This window comes from Bacillus rossius, chromosome 11, assembly GCF_032445375.1.
Source record: "Bacillus rossius redtenbacheri isolate Brsri chromosome 11, Brsri_v3, whole genome shotgun sequence".
Classification (NCBI taxonomy): domain Eukaryota; kingdom Metazoa; phylum Arthropoda; class Insecta; order Phasmatodea; family Bacillidae; genus Bacillus; species Bacillus rossius.
In genome coordinates this window covers 13,831,949-13,848,517 of record NC_086338.1, presented here as the reverse complement: position 1 = coordinate 13,848,517, position 16,569 = coordinate 13,831,949, and the positions used below count along the sequence as shown (strand labels likewise).

At 38.1% G+C, this 16,569-nt stretch overlaps 1 protein-coding gene across 5 annotated transcripts in view; it reads right to left on the bottom strand.

Annotated features, from left to right (window-relative positions):
- The window catches only part of LOC134536659 (Bardet-Biedl syndrome 7 protein homolog), an 88,973-nt gene that overhangs the window by 47,038 nt on the left and 25,366 nt on the right, over window positions 1–16,569 (bottom strand). For all 5 annotated transcript variants that reach the window (XR_010075833.1, XM_063376474.1, XM_063376477.1 and 2 more), the window contains exons 4-7: window positions 13,279–13,393; window positions 6,127–6,256; window positions 3,664–3,860; window positions 2,291–2,483 (exon numbers count right to left, since the gene is read on the bottom strand). Coding sequence is in view for 4 of the 5 variants with exons in the window: in XM_063376474.1 (XP_063232544.1) it covers window positions 2,291–2,483; window positions 3,664–3,860; window positions 6,127–6,256; window positions 13,279–13,393 (635 nt within the window). In the remaining variant the exon portion in view is untranslated. The remainder of the gene's footprint in view (window positions 1–2,290; window positions 2,484–3,663; window positions 3,861–6,126; window positions 6,257–13,278; window positions 13,394–16,569) is intronic.

Sequence of the window (16,569 nt, the reverse complement as noted above, 5' to 3'; positions counted from 1 at the left end):
ATGAAGCTTGGTAAGTATTATGTGTACAGAAATCAATTAAATAATGTAAACATTCTGTGAAGAAAGAAATAGACAGAGAATACAAAAAAAAAGACATTTAAATTTTACATGAAACATGAAACATGATAAGTGCTCTTGACAGCTGGCAGAGGTGTACTATGTTTCATGTCAGACAGCAGACAGTTCTGCCAACTTCTATGTCAGATGGTAGACATTGCTCCCAACTTCCACACTCACAATAACACTCTTAAAGCAAACACAATAAAGTTTACACAAAATACTAGACTCTACACAATAATTATTACTAGGGCCTGGAAAAATTAGCATCTATTTATTACATAATTAGCATTTATGATGTTGAAAATTAGCATCTATTTTCCAGAAATTAGCATCTATTTTTGAGAAATTTGCATAAGATATTAAAGTTACATAACAATACAAGAAGTTGTAATAGTGTTTATACCCATTATGACGAATTTTAACACAAACCAAAATCATTAAACGGTATTTGTAAACAAACGTTTGACCACTAGTAATTTCAGATGGAAACAAACTGACGATTCGAGTTGACCAACTTCAGTACGCTAAATGTGCACCACAAAATGTATGATTTGTCCCTATGTAAAATATTGATCAGAAAAAAAATTTGAAGACTAAAGTGATTATCAACGAATGTAAAAAACCGCGTACTAAAATATTTGTAGTAGTTTTCAGCATTTAAAAAATTTTCATTTTTATCTTTGCAAGTTCACTACGATCCCGTCAACGACCTAGATATTTTCTAGGTTGTTGGTTTCCGTGATGCGCTTCCCGGGAAATTTTGTTTTGTTAGGTTAGATACTCTTCATGAACAGGCAACACACGATGCAATGGCGAACGTAGGCGAACGTGATGTGATCTAACAAAACAAAATAACTGCGTCGATAAGTAGTGTGAACATTCTTTTCTAAACAACATTCAACGGTATCTTGAGTAAATCGTAAAGAATAAATTTACAAAATTACTTATTCTATACTATCATGCGTGATATTTGGTTAAGGAATGTTTTATAAATAAAGGTTAGGATTCGGATTTTATTCCTTCAACAAGCCTTGTCAGAAGCTATTGTTTACGGTAATTGTGTTATGGTGGCTATTTTCAAAAAAAATACTTTGAGGAATGTGTGTTCAAGCCATTTTGTTGCATTCTATAGTGGTTTTTCGCCCGATAATGGCAATTTTACCGCGATTTCGCAAATATAGCATTTATAACAACAATTAGTAAAAAATCGCATCTAACCTCAAAATTCGCAAAAAAATCGCATCTATCGCAAATTGCGAATTTTTCCGGCCCCTAATTATTACACTTGAACAGTAATAAACTAATATATAAAAAATTATTTAAAAATTAGACAGGTCTAAAAAACTTGAGGATAGATTAGTTTCTATTGTGCGCCTCATAAACTGAACAGGATTTAACCAAAACGATTATGCAATATACTGAATGTTCCATAACTAAACATCAAGTAGATAACAGTTGATAGCCCAATGAATAAACCAAAATTTAAAAAAATTTCATGATTATCAAGTTATAAGCATTTATTTCAAAAGTTTTTAAATCCACATTCTGCACCAAAAGATTAAACACTGTGACTAAAAAAGTTTGCAACAAAATAATAAATAACCCTACTATTGGTAACAATTCAAAATAAAATCAAGCATGTTATACTTTATGGAAAAGAAAATTCTTTGCAAAAGTATGCAGCAAAATTTTTTTAATCATTTACTTCGACTATCACACTGTAAAAAAAATTACTTTGCTACCTTAGCAAGTTATGTTCTTTAATAAGCCACCTTTTCATATAACTTGCTAAGTAAGCAAAGTAATTTTTTTTTTACATTATGACTAGTCCAATTTAACGGATTAACAATTTCTTACTGCATAAGTCAATTATTTCCCGTACAAGTATAGCATATTTTATTTCATTTTAAACTTTTATCAATAGCAGCATTATTTATTTTTGTCACAGCATCTAATAATTTGGTACAGAGTGGGGATTAAAAACTTTTGAAAAAAATGCAAACTTAAAAAACCATGGCACTTTTTGAATTTTCGTTTTTTGATTCTAGTTTACTGGCCTACCAACTTTTATCTGCTTTTCATTGTCATTGGACACCCTGTGTACGGCCTACAGCCAATCGGCTACACGCACGATAGCATTTATGGAACGGAACACTGATTGGACACACTGGTTTCTTGGCAGATACGTTGGGAAGCGGGCACAAAGGAAACGCCGCTGACCCACACTCACGTATGAGAGCCTGCTGGCCCCGAGCTGTGCCTCCTCGCCCGGGTCAGGCAGCGGGTACACCTCGAGCGAGCCGTCCTGCCGCCCCACCAGGAGGTCCCCGGTCCCGTCCCCCGTCAGGTCGTAGCAGTCCATGCAGGTGACGGCCGCGAGTCCCGCGTCGGGCAGCAGCAGCAGCCTGCTGGTCACCCCTGTCCTGCCAGCCACACCGTACAGGCATACACTCCTCCGTGACTGCTGCCTGGCTACATCTACAGGCATAATTCCCATATCGAACAACTAAAATAAATTACAAATCAAATATGTAATTTATCTTCATAACCCAAAAATTGAAAAATGGTAACATTCCATTCCATATAAGGTTCTCTTCTGATAGAAGAAATATGTTATAACATTACCACAACCTTAACTGTCCCTACATTTTTGAAATTAATGGCATTATATTTCCTTCCTTTAATAGCTGTAAGCCACCTTTTCTATGTACCTTAAAAAACATATGTTATTGTGTTTGGTTTGCATGTGCTGTCATCTATGGATGTGGTGAATTCACAGTAACAGCACACTTTTCAAATTTGACGTTGGTTTGTCAAGTTTTTTGAAACTTTCTAATTAATGGAATCCACCCGAAGCAATCTGACTGCGAGCAGCGGATTACAGAATGTTGCAAAAATAAAATGTTGGAATTAAGTTTAATATAATTTTATTGAAAAAAAGTTTATAACATTAATTATTTTTGTTTTGTTGCATGAACCAAAAAAAATTTAAAAGAACAAGTAAAGTAAAGTCATCATCAACGACTGCTTCCAGTCTGCGGCCAGGTGAGCAAAGTAAAATTTTCTTCCTCCTCCTTCACTCCATCCGAGTTTTTCTCCTCTCTCTCTCCTGAACTCCTTTTAACTATCTGCTCTTCCCCCTCTCCTCCTTTGGTTTTCCTTAGAACCTTCTTCCCATCCTAGACAGCCTCCCTTTTTGCCATTCTCTGGACGTGGCCATACCATCTCATTCAAGTCCCGCACTCCTACTCTTGATGTAAGTTTTTGGACATACGCCATTGCTAAGAACTTTTTCTGTTGAAGGAAGGAAGAAAAAAAAATTAAAAAAAAAATAAATAAAAAATAAAATAATTATTACTAATATTATATATAATATATATTATAATAATTATTTTATTTATTTATTTATTTATTTATTTTTTCTTCACCAGAAAAAGTTCTTAGCAATGGCATATGTCTAAAAACTTACATCAAGTCATGCACTCCCATTGCACAAATCTTTTAAAGATAACTCCTGCTCCTGCTCGTACGGTATCATTCTGGATCCCGTCTCGCCTGGTAGCTGCCAGCACGTAGCTACTGCCGTGGGTCGGCGGGGCTCACCTGCTGACCTGCAGCAGGCCCACGCTGCCGTCGGCGGCGCCGTACAGCACCTGGTCGCCCGCGTCGCCCCCGTCGCCCCGGTACAGGCCCAGCACGGCGGGCGCCGAGGGCAGCCGCACGCAGTGGGCCTCCTGGGAGCGGTCCAGCACGCGCACCGCCCCATCCTCGCACGCCAGCACGGGCACCAGCCGCCCCGACTGCCCTCGGCACGGCACACACGACACACCTCCCACGCTCAGCACGTTACCAGTTCACTACATGACTACATTCAGGGCCGGTGCAAGGTAAATTGGCGCCCTAGGCGAAAAACCTTAATGCCAACCCTCCACACCCCCTCCTGGACACCCCAAAAAAAAATTATCCTTGCCTCAAAATACATCACGTAAGCCTAAGATTTTGTCAACAATCAAATGTAAGCAGGCTTGCGTGTTTTTTTTAATTTTTTTAACTTATTACAAATCATAAACAGATCACCGTGGACTTTAAATAATTACTTATGTCAATATAAACATTCCAAACTGTTACAAAAATCCATTTTCATCTAGTTTCAATAATCGTTAAACATATTATATCAGCTGTTGTGTGTCGTGCTGCGCCGCCCCCAGCTACTTGGCGCCCTAGGCGGTTGCCTAGTTCGCCTGTATGGACGCGCTGGCCCTGACTACATTACTACCCGCGACGTTAGTGGTCGCAACGAACTGTTAACACGTGTCAAACTGCTTGTGGGAGAAAAAAGATAAAAAAAAAATATTTTAATGTATTAAAATATATTTTATTTATTCAAGTCATTTTTAATACATTTTTAACTTGTTATCTGAATCACATAGAACTTATGAGAACCATAATTAAGAACAACACAATTATTAAGACAACATTAAATTTTTTTTTACATAATCCTGAGTGAAAATTTTTTTATTCCCACAGGGGCCCTGCGGAATAACAGTCGTCATTCTAGCTTTAAAGTTACAATTTCACAAACAAAGGATCTTTCTGATTCCAAGGGGGGCCTCCCCTCTGTGGGGATTTACGTGCCTGAAGTATCTACAAACATAAGACTACTGCAAACTAACATACGTATGTTCAAAACTATCTCAAGTGTAAAGATGGATCATTGAATATAAAACACAATTTGAACTTAAAAAATTGTAAATGTAAGATAACTGTAATTACTATACAAAACCTCAAACCTATTTTCTTCAGTTAATTCTTAAGAAATTTTTTTTATTCTTAAATTAAAATTATTGTTCAGTAATAACTGTGTACCAATAAACTACTTTTGTTGTATGTTAAATGTATTTGTATTATAAATCATAGGTTATTACATTAATATTCAATAAACAAAAAACATAAACATTGAGCATATTTACTGATTTTCATTATCATATAAAGTTTTTTTTTGTTTTTAAATTAAATAATTAATTTTACACATGTGTTTACATGTATATTGAATACTATTATTGAATATTATTATTATTTTTTGAAATTAATTGATTTTATACTTTACCAATCATATTTATAATATCACCGCATTCCTTTTAATATTTTATTCATTTTAATTATTTGCATGAAAATAAAAGTTAGTTTTTTATCACACCAAGTAAGTATAACTTCTAACATACATACATAAGTAAATGCACTAATTTTTCCCCCAAAACTTCACACCGATCTAGCAAAAATTTATCCAAAATACAGTAAAATAAAAAAGGAGGAATATTCTTCAGACTGCGTAAAAGGTGTAATTTAAATGAAATTAAAAGAAGAAAAAAACATGCAAAGAATTTTCTTAAATCAATAAATTATGAGTACAAAATTTGTTTTGTTGATATGAATATATAGATTAAATAAATTATTATAGTAATTTTAAATTTTAATCAGTCATTATTTATCAAATATAAAATTTTTTGAATAATGTTGCATGATACTAAGTAAACTCTCTATTATCCGCGCATGCTATGAAAAAATACAGCACATATGTAAATCTGTATTTTATTACAAGTGAGCAAATTTGAACTCTACTGATGAGTGAATTATTGTGTGCAGTATCAGTAAAACGCCTCAGGCCTTCTCGGAACTCATGCAGTAGGCTGGCATGCGTTGCTATTTTTGTCTCTGTCGCACTTTGTTTCTAGTCTATGGTTGAGCACTTTTATGTTTTTTAAATTACTGAAATGTATTGTATGTAAATAATTCAGTAAAATACTAAAATTTTTTACTTTTTATTGTAACTTTTACTGTACATAAAGTATATGTAGCTCTAATATTTTGTGTCTTGTTGCAAACTTATAAAACATTCACATAAACCTTACATATTTCCATACAAACTTTCACACCCTATTCCCTATTGTTATTTTACACCCTTGAGGGTAAAACTTTTACAAACTTTGAATGTCATATTTATTTATATTGAATCAACATCCTAAAAAATATATTAGTAAGGATCACAGAGCCCAAGGATGTACCGACCTTCTCCGCAGGCAGAGCTACGACGTCGTTGATCTGGTCCCCACACACGTAGGAGTTGGTGTCCACGCAGTCGTAGAACTGACTGTACACGTGCCGGCCACACACCAGCAGGTTGCTGCCGCTGACGTGCCTGCGAACACACTCGCACGTATACTCACTCCCGGGCCTCGTGAGTCCGTCTGTGGTGCTACACGGCGAATCCTTCTCAAACAGGAGAGTAATCACGAGAAGACAAACACTATACTACCTATATTCATACAATATTTGTGTGTGGTGCGTAGGAAATTTCGGGAGCCTAAAAAACATTCAGGTTCCACCCTGTTGGTAGTGTTAGTCCAGAAAAGAGGCTCAGAGAGCAAACATGTGCAGGAATGGAGGCGAGTGCTAGTTAAACTAAAAACACCCTTGACGTTATTCTTGTCAACAGTGCGCGTGGCCCTCTGGACATTGTGATGGTAATGAAACACAGAAATGTCCAGTGCCTTCCCTGTTTGAGATGGAAGCGAGACAGTGATAACTATAAGGTTTACCATCTGAAACACTTGACTTTGAATAACTCAACACAACATAGCTGATAACCGATAGCAGTAGAAATTGGTTAATGTTGTTAGTATCAAGATATCTTTCAGAACCATAAAATAGAATCTACTATTTTGGTTTCTTGCTATGAGACATTTACCACGCCAGTTAAAAAATTTTGTTTGCAAAGAAAACCAAGAAGTCAAGTTGAGTCAATGAGAAAAGGCGCTAGTCAACTTGTCAGCGTGTTTATTTAGTTTTAAAAGAAAATAAGTTCTATGACGAGCAGCATAAACAACAAAATTTTTACTTGAAAGTAGAGGCAAGATTATATGGTTGTTACATTAACAGTGTTAGCGTACATGAAGATACTGTCTACGAGTGTGCACCTAGAAGCCGGACACCACTTGCTCGGCTTGCCGCGCGCAGTGGTTTTGGTGTGCAAGCCAGCAGCGGAGCAGCTCGTTTATATTCGGCTGTCATCGGAATGGCGTGCTCTGGACAGAAAACTGTGCCCACAGTCACTTCCCATGGGAACAGTTCAATTTATTTCTACCACTTTCTTGACGGACGATATGACAGTATAAATCCTCCCCTTCAGAGGCGAAGGAGAGAGAAGCCTTCCGAGACACTAGGGCTGCCCATGTACATCATCAAGAAGCTTGCCCACTGTCGTCGTCTTCCTTGCCACCTCTAGGACTTGAAATCGGAAAGCCCTCTCTGTTTTCATACTTGCTGTAAAGTATTGGACTTGGTTCCGCGTGTTGCTACAAGGCCTTGGAAGAATTTGCGAGTCAACGAGGCTAATGATAAGTGATACTTGTTCGGACTCAGAAATATTTGGGCATAACCAGTAACGGGCTGATAGATGTTGTGAGGCGTTTGCCACGCCTCCATTAACTTCACTTTTATTATTTGTTTGTTTTAAAGTCCTTTTGTAACAGTAACGTCGTTTTAAATTGATTTGGTATTAATTATGATAGATTGTTTGGCACTTGGTTCATTCTCGCCCTGAAGCTTGATTAAAACAAAAGCATTACGGACATTCGCGACGCTGCGCGTGTGTGTGTTTCCGCGAGCCAACACCGCGCGGCGCGCTGAGCCTTATGACGTCATGGTGAGGCGTTAACCTGCGAGGGTCTGCGGCTGGCGAGCGGAGAGACGGTGGTGGCGGCTGGTGGAGTCGACTTCGGGTCACGGGTGCAGGCGTGTTGCGCCGCTGCTAAAATGGAAAGGCTGTTCCATTCACCTTCGCATCGACCAGTGGCCAGCCCGGGTTATCGTCCAACATGCTGCGCGACTACAAGTAAGCCTCGACGCAACCGTTATTAACAACCAGAGACCGGGTTGGTTTTTTAAGGAAACAATAAGCAGAGAGACTTGAGTGATCATAAACTCAAATTCATATCTTGCTAGCATCTTGAATCGTAACGTGGCGAATTAAACTCTACTCCTTTTTTCTTTTACGCTACGTGAGAAATTACGTAAACTGCAAGCCAGACTTAACACGTTGCTGTGGTGCGGGATGTTAGACTCGCATAATAACGTCATAACTAGAGACCGGTTTGACCAAAATATTGGGAGGGTGCCTAAACAACTTTTATAGACAATTACGTCATCCAAGATTGTTATCAACGGACCTGTTAGGGAAAACTAGTGCTTTCTTAATGTTTGGAAAATTACCCGTATATGGTGGTTGTAATGAGTGATTACATTAGATGTATTTTTTTTAATGCGAGATCTAGATCTGCAGATGTGTGTAAATGGTTCTGTATTCAATGTACCAAGCCAATGCCAAGCGGGAAAATTAAATAGTAAACAGGCAGTGATGCTTTCAATTATTATTCAGTTCTTTTATTTTTGCCTAGGGATCGTACTTCTCACTGCATTTAGTTGGTACTCCCTTCTGCGATCTCCGACTTCAAACTCGAGCGCCTTAAGTAAGGCCTCAAAACTGCGCCACTCTGCTAGTCAGAGTCGCAGACGCGGTAGTTTTCGGTGTTTAAGATACTTATTGATTTTTTATATCACCAGTATGGCATTGGCTTGGATATATAAATTACATAAAGAGGAGATAATGACTAATTTAAGGGCTGCGTCAGTCGAGCACAGTGCGGACGAAAGCATAGATGTTTTAAGACAGAAGTTTGTGGCGCATTTGAAAGGAGAAAGAGTTTCGTGGCAAACGGAACAGGCAGAAGCGAGTGGGTCTGGCTCGTTTAGTACAAATTTCCTAAAAGATAAGTTTGCTTTGCGATCACTAGAAAATGTTCCGAAACTGCAGTCAGCAAATGTAGAGGATATATTAGAGTTTTGCATGGCCGTGGACAAGCTAGCTAACGCAAATTATTTTTCCAATGAGAGTGATTTAATTTTGGCTGTTGCTTCGCGTTGCACAGGCTTAGCTTACGATATAGTCATTGCGGGTTATAAGAGTCATATGTCCTGGGTTGATTGCAAGGAGGCGTTATGGGAAAATTTATGTCCTTGTAGAGTTAGAGAGGAACTTATAATAGAGAAAACCCGTCGCTTCCAAAGAAAAGGGGAAAAAACTTTGAGTTATGTGCATGACATTTTGGACCATGGTTCGGCCCTTAATGTCCAAATGAGGGAAATGGAGTGGATATGGTTAGTCTTAGAAAACTTGCATCCCCACATTAGGAGAGAGTGTAGCTTTGTGGAGAGGCCCACCAGCTTGTTCGATATTAGTAATTGGGCGGTGGAGGTGGATAATGTGTGTTGGGTTTCCGATTTATGCGAAGAGGAGGAAAAATCAAACATTTTAAAAGAGGGTGAAAGTAGCGTTGGGATAAATGGGGAGGCGGAGTTGAATGTCACGAGAGTGGATAGGTGCAACGAAGTTGATAAGGTGGGTGTAAAGTCCGAAATTTCAGCATATGATCAAAGTAATAAACATAAAATTAGAAAGAAGTGCTATATGCATGTGGCAGTGAGAGGCATCTCATTGCTAAATGCGCAGAGAAGAAGCGGAGTAAAGGTCAGGGGAATAACGTTAGACGAGTGTGTGGGTTTTGTGGCAAGTGGGGGCATTTGTCTCGCAATTGTTTACAAAAAAAAAGGGTTAGCTGGTTTCGTTTTGAAAATAAGCATCGTCTGGCGGTATTGAAAACTAGAAGTAATATGTGTGTCAGGGTAAGGGTTTATGAGGAGAGAGTCTCGGGTTTAATTGATACCGGGGCTAGCAATTCATTTGTACAGCAGGCGTTTTTGAGTAGGTTAATAACGAGACATCCCGAACTAAGAAAAAATTTAAAAACGGAGCCAGGGTTTGAGGTACATTTGGCTGATGGGAAAAGCCGGAAAATCTCCTTGAAAGTACGTTTGCGCTTTAAAATAGAAAATTTTGCCTGGACACGTGATTTTTGGGTAATGCCTGGACTACTCGAAGAATTGATTTTAGGATGGGATTTTTTAAAGGGCACGGGAGCTATAGTGGATTGTAAGAATAGGAGGTTATGTTTCGCGTTTGATAAAAAAGTCAAAATTAGTCTTGAGGCACCCAAGAATAAAATTGAAGTTTGTTGCGGAGGTTTAAAGGGGGTGGAGGAACACTTAACAGAAAAACAGAAGGACGAAATCAGGGATATTTGTTTTCGTTATCCCGATGTAATTACGGAAAAGGTGGGTAAATGTGAATTGATGCCGTACCGGATTGAATTAATTGATCAACGTCCGGTGAGGTGTGTGCCATATCAATGTGCACCTCCCAAAATGCTAGTTTTTCGGGAAATCATAGATGATTTACTTAAGCAAAATGTTATTGAAGAAGCGAGTTCAGAGTACGCTTCACCCGCCTTTTTAGTAAAAAAAAAAACACCGGGGAAGTATCATTTAGTGTTGGACTACCGGATCTTGAATGATCGCATAAAACTAGACGGTTTCCCGCTGCCCAAGGTGGAAACTGTGCTGCAATATTTGGGGCAAGCGAAATATTTTACGGTGTTAGACCTTAATGCTGCTTTTCACCAATGCATGTTGGAGGAGAGTAGCAAGAAGTTCACGGCTTTTGTTACCCCGTGGGGACAGTACCAATGGAAAAGAGTGCCTTTCGGGGTAAATTTTGGCTCACAATGCTTATCGCGTATCTTATCTTACATCCTGAAAGAATATCAATTTAAAAATGTCATTAGTTTTCTGTATGACATCTGTATATTTTCTAATTCTTTCGAGGAACACATGGAACATGTGGAAGGGGTTTTGCAAAAATTACGAGGTGCAGGGTTAACGGTCAATCCTGAAAAGGTTTGTTGGGCCAGAAAGAAAATTCGGTTCCTGGGTTTCATTGTTGGGGAAGGAAAAATTGTAATGGACCCTGACAAAATTGAGGCCATTGTAAATTTCGCGAGACCTCGTAATGTTAAAGGCATCATGAGATTTTTGGGCATGATGGGCTATTTTAGCCGCTTTACTGAGAACTATGCGGATTTGTGCCACCCTTTAAATAATTTAAGAAAAAAAGGGGTTAATTTTAATTGGGGTGAGGTAGAGGAGGCCGCTTTTCTCGGTTTGAAAAAAGCCATTTCCCACCCACCGGTGTTAGCGTTACCTGATTTCCAGAGGCGATTTGTAGTGCAGGTTGACGCTTCGAGTGTCGCGTTAGGCGCGGTTCTCTTGCAGGATTTTGGCAAGGGTCTACAACCCATTATGTTTGCTGGAAGAACACTTAATAGACATGAAAAAGGTTATAGCACATATGAAAAGGAAGCCCTTGCTTGCGTGTATGCTTTGGAACGCTTTGACACTTATCTGGAGCATGACGAATTTGACCTTTACACGGACAATCAGGCTTTGACCTGGTTGTTTTCGCATCCGAGACAACTAGGGAAAATAGGGCGGTGGGTAATGAGGCTCACTCGATTTCGGTTCAAAATAATTCATGTAAAGGGAAAGGACAATGTGGTCGCGGATGCCCTTTCGCGGATGTTTGAGGAGGAAAGGGGCATATGGCGACAGTGTGGTTTGGAGCAGGCGAGTGGGCATGTGCATAGCGTACCTGATTTAAGACTTAACTGCCATAATAATAGTTTGTGTGTCGTTACCTTGTTAAGAGACACAACCTGCCACAGTAAACTTAGCAGCAAGTAACGAGTTACCAAGACGAGTGCGGGCAAAGAGTGCTGTAGTTTCAGCCCAAGGTTATGTGTTGGCAACGTCCTAGTTGCCTGTTTTAATATTAGACCAAGACTGATCCAGTATCCGTCCTAGCGAGTCAGCGAGTAAGACTGTTGTATTCTGCACTCCGGAGTTGTGATGCACAGCCCAGTCAGCAAGTCAAAGGGAAGACTCTTATGGGACATAAATCGACTTGTGACTTCGCTTGCTGAGCAGAGCTGTCCTCGTTACGCCGACGCCCTGGTACATCACGACATCATCCACCAGACGTCGACCCGTAGAAGATATGGCAAGTTGCGTCCAGATCATAACTGCATTGCAGCGGTGGTTAGCATCAGTTATTCTCTATAAAGGCACACTGAATAGTCATGTACGCTGCCATATCTACAGCCTCTATCGAAGGACAATATAGCTGAATAGTTCATAATAAACTGTAAAAGGGCTCTCTACTGACTGATAAATTGTTTGCCCGCAGAATATTGCTGCATGATGTTGAGCTGTGTAAACACTTTCATAACACGGCATATTATACGTAATCCACAGATATTTAATTATCGTCAGTTTGTAAAGGGTTGTGTTTTGTGATATTTATGATAAACATGTTTCTGTTACTTCTTAGCATTTTGTACACATTGTCTGCCAGTTTTTACCTTCTTGTGCCTTGCTCTAGTCATCTCTGATGAGGGGAAGGGTAACATGGTGAATTGCGATAAAACAGAAATAACACTGAGAAGCATGTCAACAGACAGTACAACACCAAAATGTAAGTTTGTACACCATATAAAACCAAAATACAAGTTATATCATGGAATTAAGCAGTATGTAACAAAAACTAAAGTCAAACCACAAAACTAAAATTTCTTAATGTTTGAAATTCAAGGACTATCATTATTTTCTGACAAAATTTGTACCAAAGTTCATGGAAACAGAAAAAAGATTTAATTTCTTTGATAGTGGATCTCTTGTTGAATCACTTTTAAACTATAATGTTCACCAATTTATTTTTATTGTTCTAAATTACCTGTTTTAGAAAATTTGTTACAAATAATTTTATTGTTAAAATGCAGCATACATATAAGAATTCCACAATTTAGGTGGAATAAGAATTAGAAAACAGAATTTATGACAATAAAAACAATCACACCGAAATCTTCTGTTTTTAAAAACAAAATTGGACTAAAAATAAAATCCTAAAATCTTGTCTCCACTGATGGCTTGCAGCAATCCCTCCAGGAATGCTGGAATAACTACTTCCTGCAGGCCACACCACTTCCTCACACAATCCTTCAACTGTCTGCTCGAGTCTGTCGCTGTCTCATGACCCGTTTTCAACGAGACGTTAAGGCAGAGTAAGTGTATCAGGCACCTAGTGCTTTCATTATGTTCTAGGCTTATATCACTGCTAACTATGCCAATATAGCTCTAATGGATGTGTAGTTTGTATGGTTACAGAGGTGTGTCTTTAAACAATGCGGGAAGACCATCACATGTCTAACTCACATGGAGGAGATGTGCTCCGTTTGGTTGGTGTCGAAGGCCAGAAACAGCTTCCCCTTCTTCAAGTAGCCATGGACCTCGTTCTTCAGAGCAACAAATATCTTGTCTTGCACCGTCCCTGAAACAGTAGAGCCATGCCTTTACACTTCTCTTTGCAGAACTACAGCAAGCTTAGATTGTTCAAGATACCACTCCGATGTTCAAAGCCACCACAAAATCAACTCTTTTATTTCATTTGTAGATTTTGTAATAAGTCATCTAGCTACTCGTTTTTCCAATTATTGAAAAAACATTACTGCTTTATGCAGTATTTTTCCCCAAAACTGTGTAACTTGTTGCTAACACAAAGATTGACCAGTGCATTGCAATGCATGCAGCAGTTCTGCCAGAAACGAATGCAGCAATAGTCACAGCTGACTTTAAAATCTGGCAAGCGGTGTGCCGCTCTGACAACAGAACTGAGAGTGCTGTGGTAACACTGAACCACTGTGGCACAGGCTTATACCCTAACAGCCGCCACCTTCTAAAAGTCTTGATGACCCTTCCCGTCTCAATGGCAACTTTGGAAAAGACATTTTCTTGCTTAAGAAGATTAAAATCAGGACAGACTGAATGAATACATTCACATCGACCTGGTGACAATAATACTGAATTTTCACAAAAAAAAATTCTTCTGTAAACAGTTAAGTATAAAAACATCTACTATTCATTTTTTGTAGGCACTTCATACATCTAGGCACTTCAATTATGTAGGCACTACATACATGTAGGCATTACATACAGGTAGAAACTACATACAGGTACGCACTATATAAATGTAGTTACTACATACAGGTAGGAACTTAATACATGTAAGTACTATTCTGCTAATACAAGAAAAGTCACAACTAAGACTAACAATAAATATAAATAACAAATAAACACCAGAATACTACACATTATTACAAAAACATACTAATGAGACATTAGAAATTATAAATAAAAAAATAATGTAGACAGATGGTATTAATGTTGTAGCATTTTAAATTATAAAAAATTGAAATATTAAAAACTATTAAAATTCAGACCAGCAGAAAAGTAAAGAAAAATGGGAATAATACAAATTAAGTTTCTACTGAATACACTTAGTAGTACAGAATTAAGAGTAAAAAAAAATGCAAATGTATAGGTACCTTATATATTGGATTTGGTAATTAATGTATAAAAAACACAATTTTTGTTCTCCAAAGTACATATTAAGGGGGCCGCCTCATCAGGGGTGTATCTGTGTTAGTGAGGCGGGATGATAAGCACGAAGCTCACTGGTGCTTCTAGCGCGGTATAGCCTCTAAGCGCAAGGCTCTGAACTGGCGTGCAGCCTTCTCGTCCTCACAGCACAACTGTGAAATTTGTGCGGTGACCGTAACATTATACTGCGGAGAAATGAAGATAAAGGTATAATGCAAGTCCCTTAAGTGCTTTCTAGAATCTGTACTGGTTGTTTAACGCCTAAAAATTACCCTTAAAACATGTGTTTCAGCCATTTTAAATCTTCTAAAAATAAAGTTTAAAAACTTAATCCAAAATCAAAAGTACTTTTTGGTCCTCAGCGAACTCTTAAATGCTTTTTGTAAGTAGACCCCAGTTGGATATCTTGAGTAGTTTTGAAATCGCGTTGTTTTTCCTGAAGCTCTGCGCACCGTACGTGTTCCCGGGTGGGCGGGGCTCTTAAGGCGATTGGTGCACGGTAAAAAACGGTCACAGGCCCGAAAACAATTAATTTTGTATTATATGATCATTAAAGAGTCTAGATGCCTATGTGGGTGACTGTTACTATGTAGGGAGGTCAGAAGCTTAGTTCCAGCTCGTCAGTGGCGAGATGACCTTCAAACGGGAAGGGTGTCGCTGGCGGTCGCTCTGCGGCCTGCCATCTAGCGGTAACAAACATAAGGTTGAAGATTGTATCTCGCTCTCCCTCTAACACACAACCGATACAGTTCTATCGTGCCCGGAGGAGGGGAAGGTTTATCAGGTTTCTCTTTCACTCATCCTTCGCCATGGGGAGGCGGAATGGATTACTTTTTGTTCGCAACTGCGCACGTCATGTGGCTGAGAGCGCACATCTTCTCACTCAACTCGCTCGTTCTCTCACACTATTTCAATAAATCTTTTGAAATCTTCAACATCAATACTTTAAACCATTGCGCTTCCTACGGATTAATTATATTTCATGCACGTGCCCGAATTCAGCTGCAAAAAAATAAAACGGGTAGTAAATTTTTTTCTTTAAAAACCTTCCGAAACACTGTATGTTAAAAAACATTCTGAAAGCCCATTTTTCTAGATAAATGGAAATTCTAAATCACCTACGCCACAAGGAAACATTGTGCTTTAATATTATGTAAAGGTGGTGTGATATGTTTTAGATGTCGCACCATCTTATCATCCATGTAGAAGAGTTACCCGAAAAGCTAACAAGACTATTGCCATGGAAATGGAAATATGTTTAAGGAAATATTTTTCAAATGTTTGTGTACAGTAAACAACATATAAAAAATCTTATAACTGTAAATATAAAATACAAACAACCCTATAGCAAATTTAATTTCAATATGAAAAAGTCTACAATAATGTTTACAAGAAACGAAATTGCAATAGCAATACAAAAATATCGCAATTTTGTTACATTGTTAACATATATTTTATTTTTAATAAAGGCAATAAAAATGACATACTCAATATTTGGAATACAATAAATACCTTAAGCCCTACATAATTGCTGCGATATTCACAATAAATGCTTTTCTTAAATATAGTAATTAAAAAACATCGGAAATAAATTATGAACATACATATTATGGTGAAGGAAAGTGGACACTATCACACTGAAAAATCTTAGAGGGTAGTTTTCCTCATCTTATTTCTTTCTTTGCGTTTTTGGTCTTGTTCGTTAAAATATTTCATGTTCAAATACTTGATACGCATATACGTTCTTGTCCTGACAAAACAGTATATAACTTCTTCTGGATATTTATTTTCAGTAGTTCCGCAAATAATTTTAGTCAGTGATTCAAAAATCCGCTCTTTTTTGCACAAATTGTTGCCATGAACATTATCAAAACACATTTCAGCGATCTTTATTAATTCAAAAAATTCATTAGTGGGACATTTTAAGTTACCCTTTGATTGTACATGTATCCAGCTATCGTCCTCCGAATTGAAATCCGTAGTTCCAAGGTCGGGATATTTATTTCTGAAACGGTGAGCTATATAGCCAGAAACATATTTCAGCCCTTCAAGAGAAATTTCGTCACT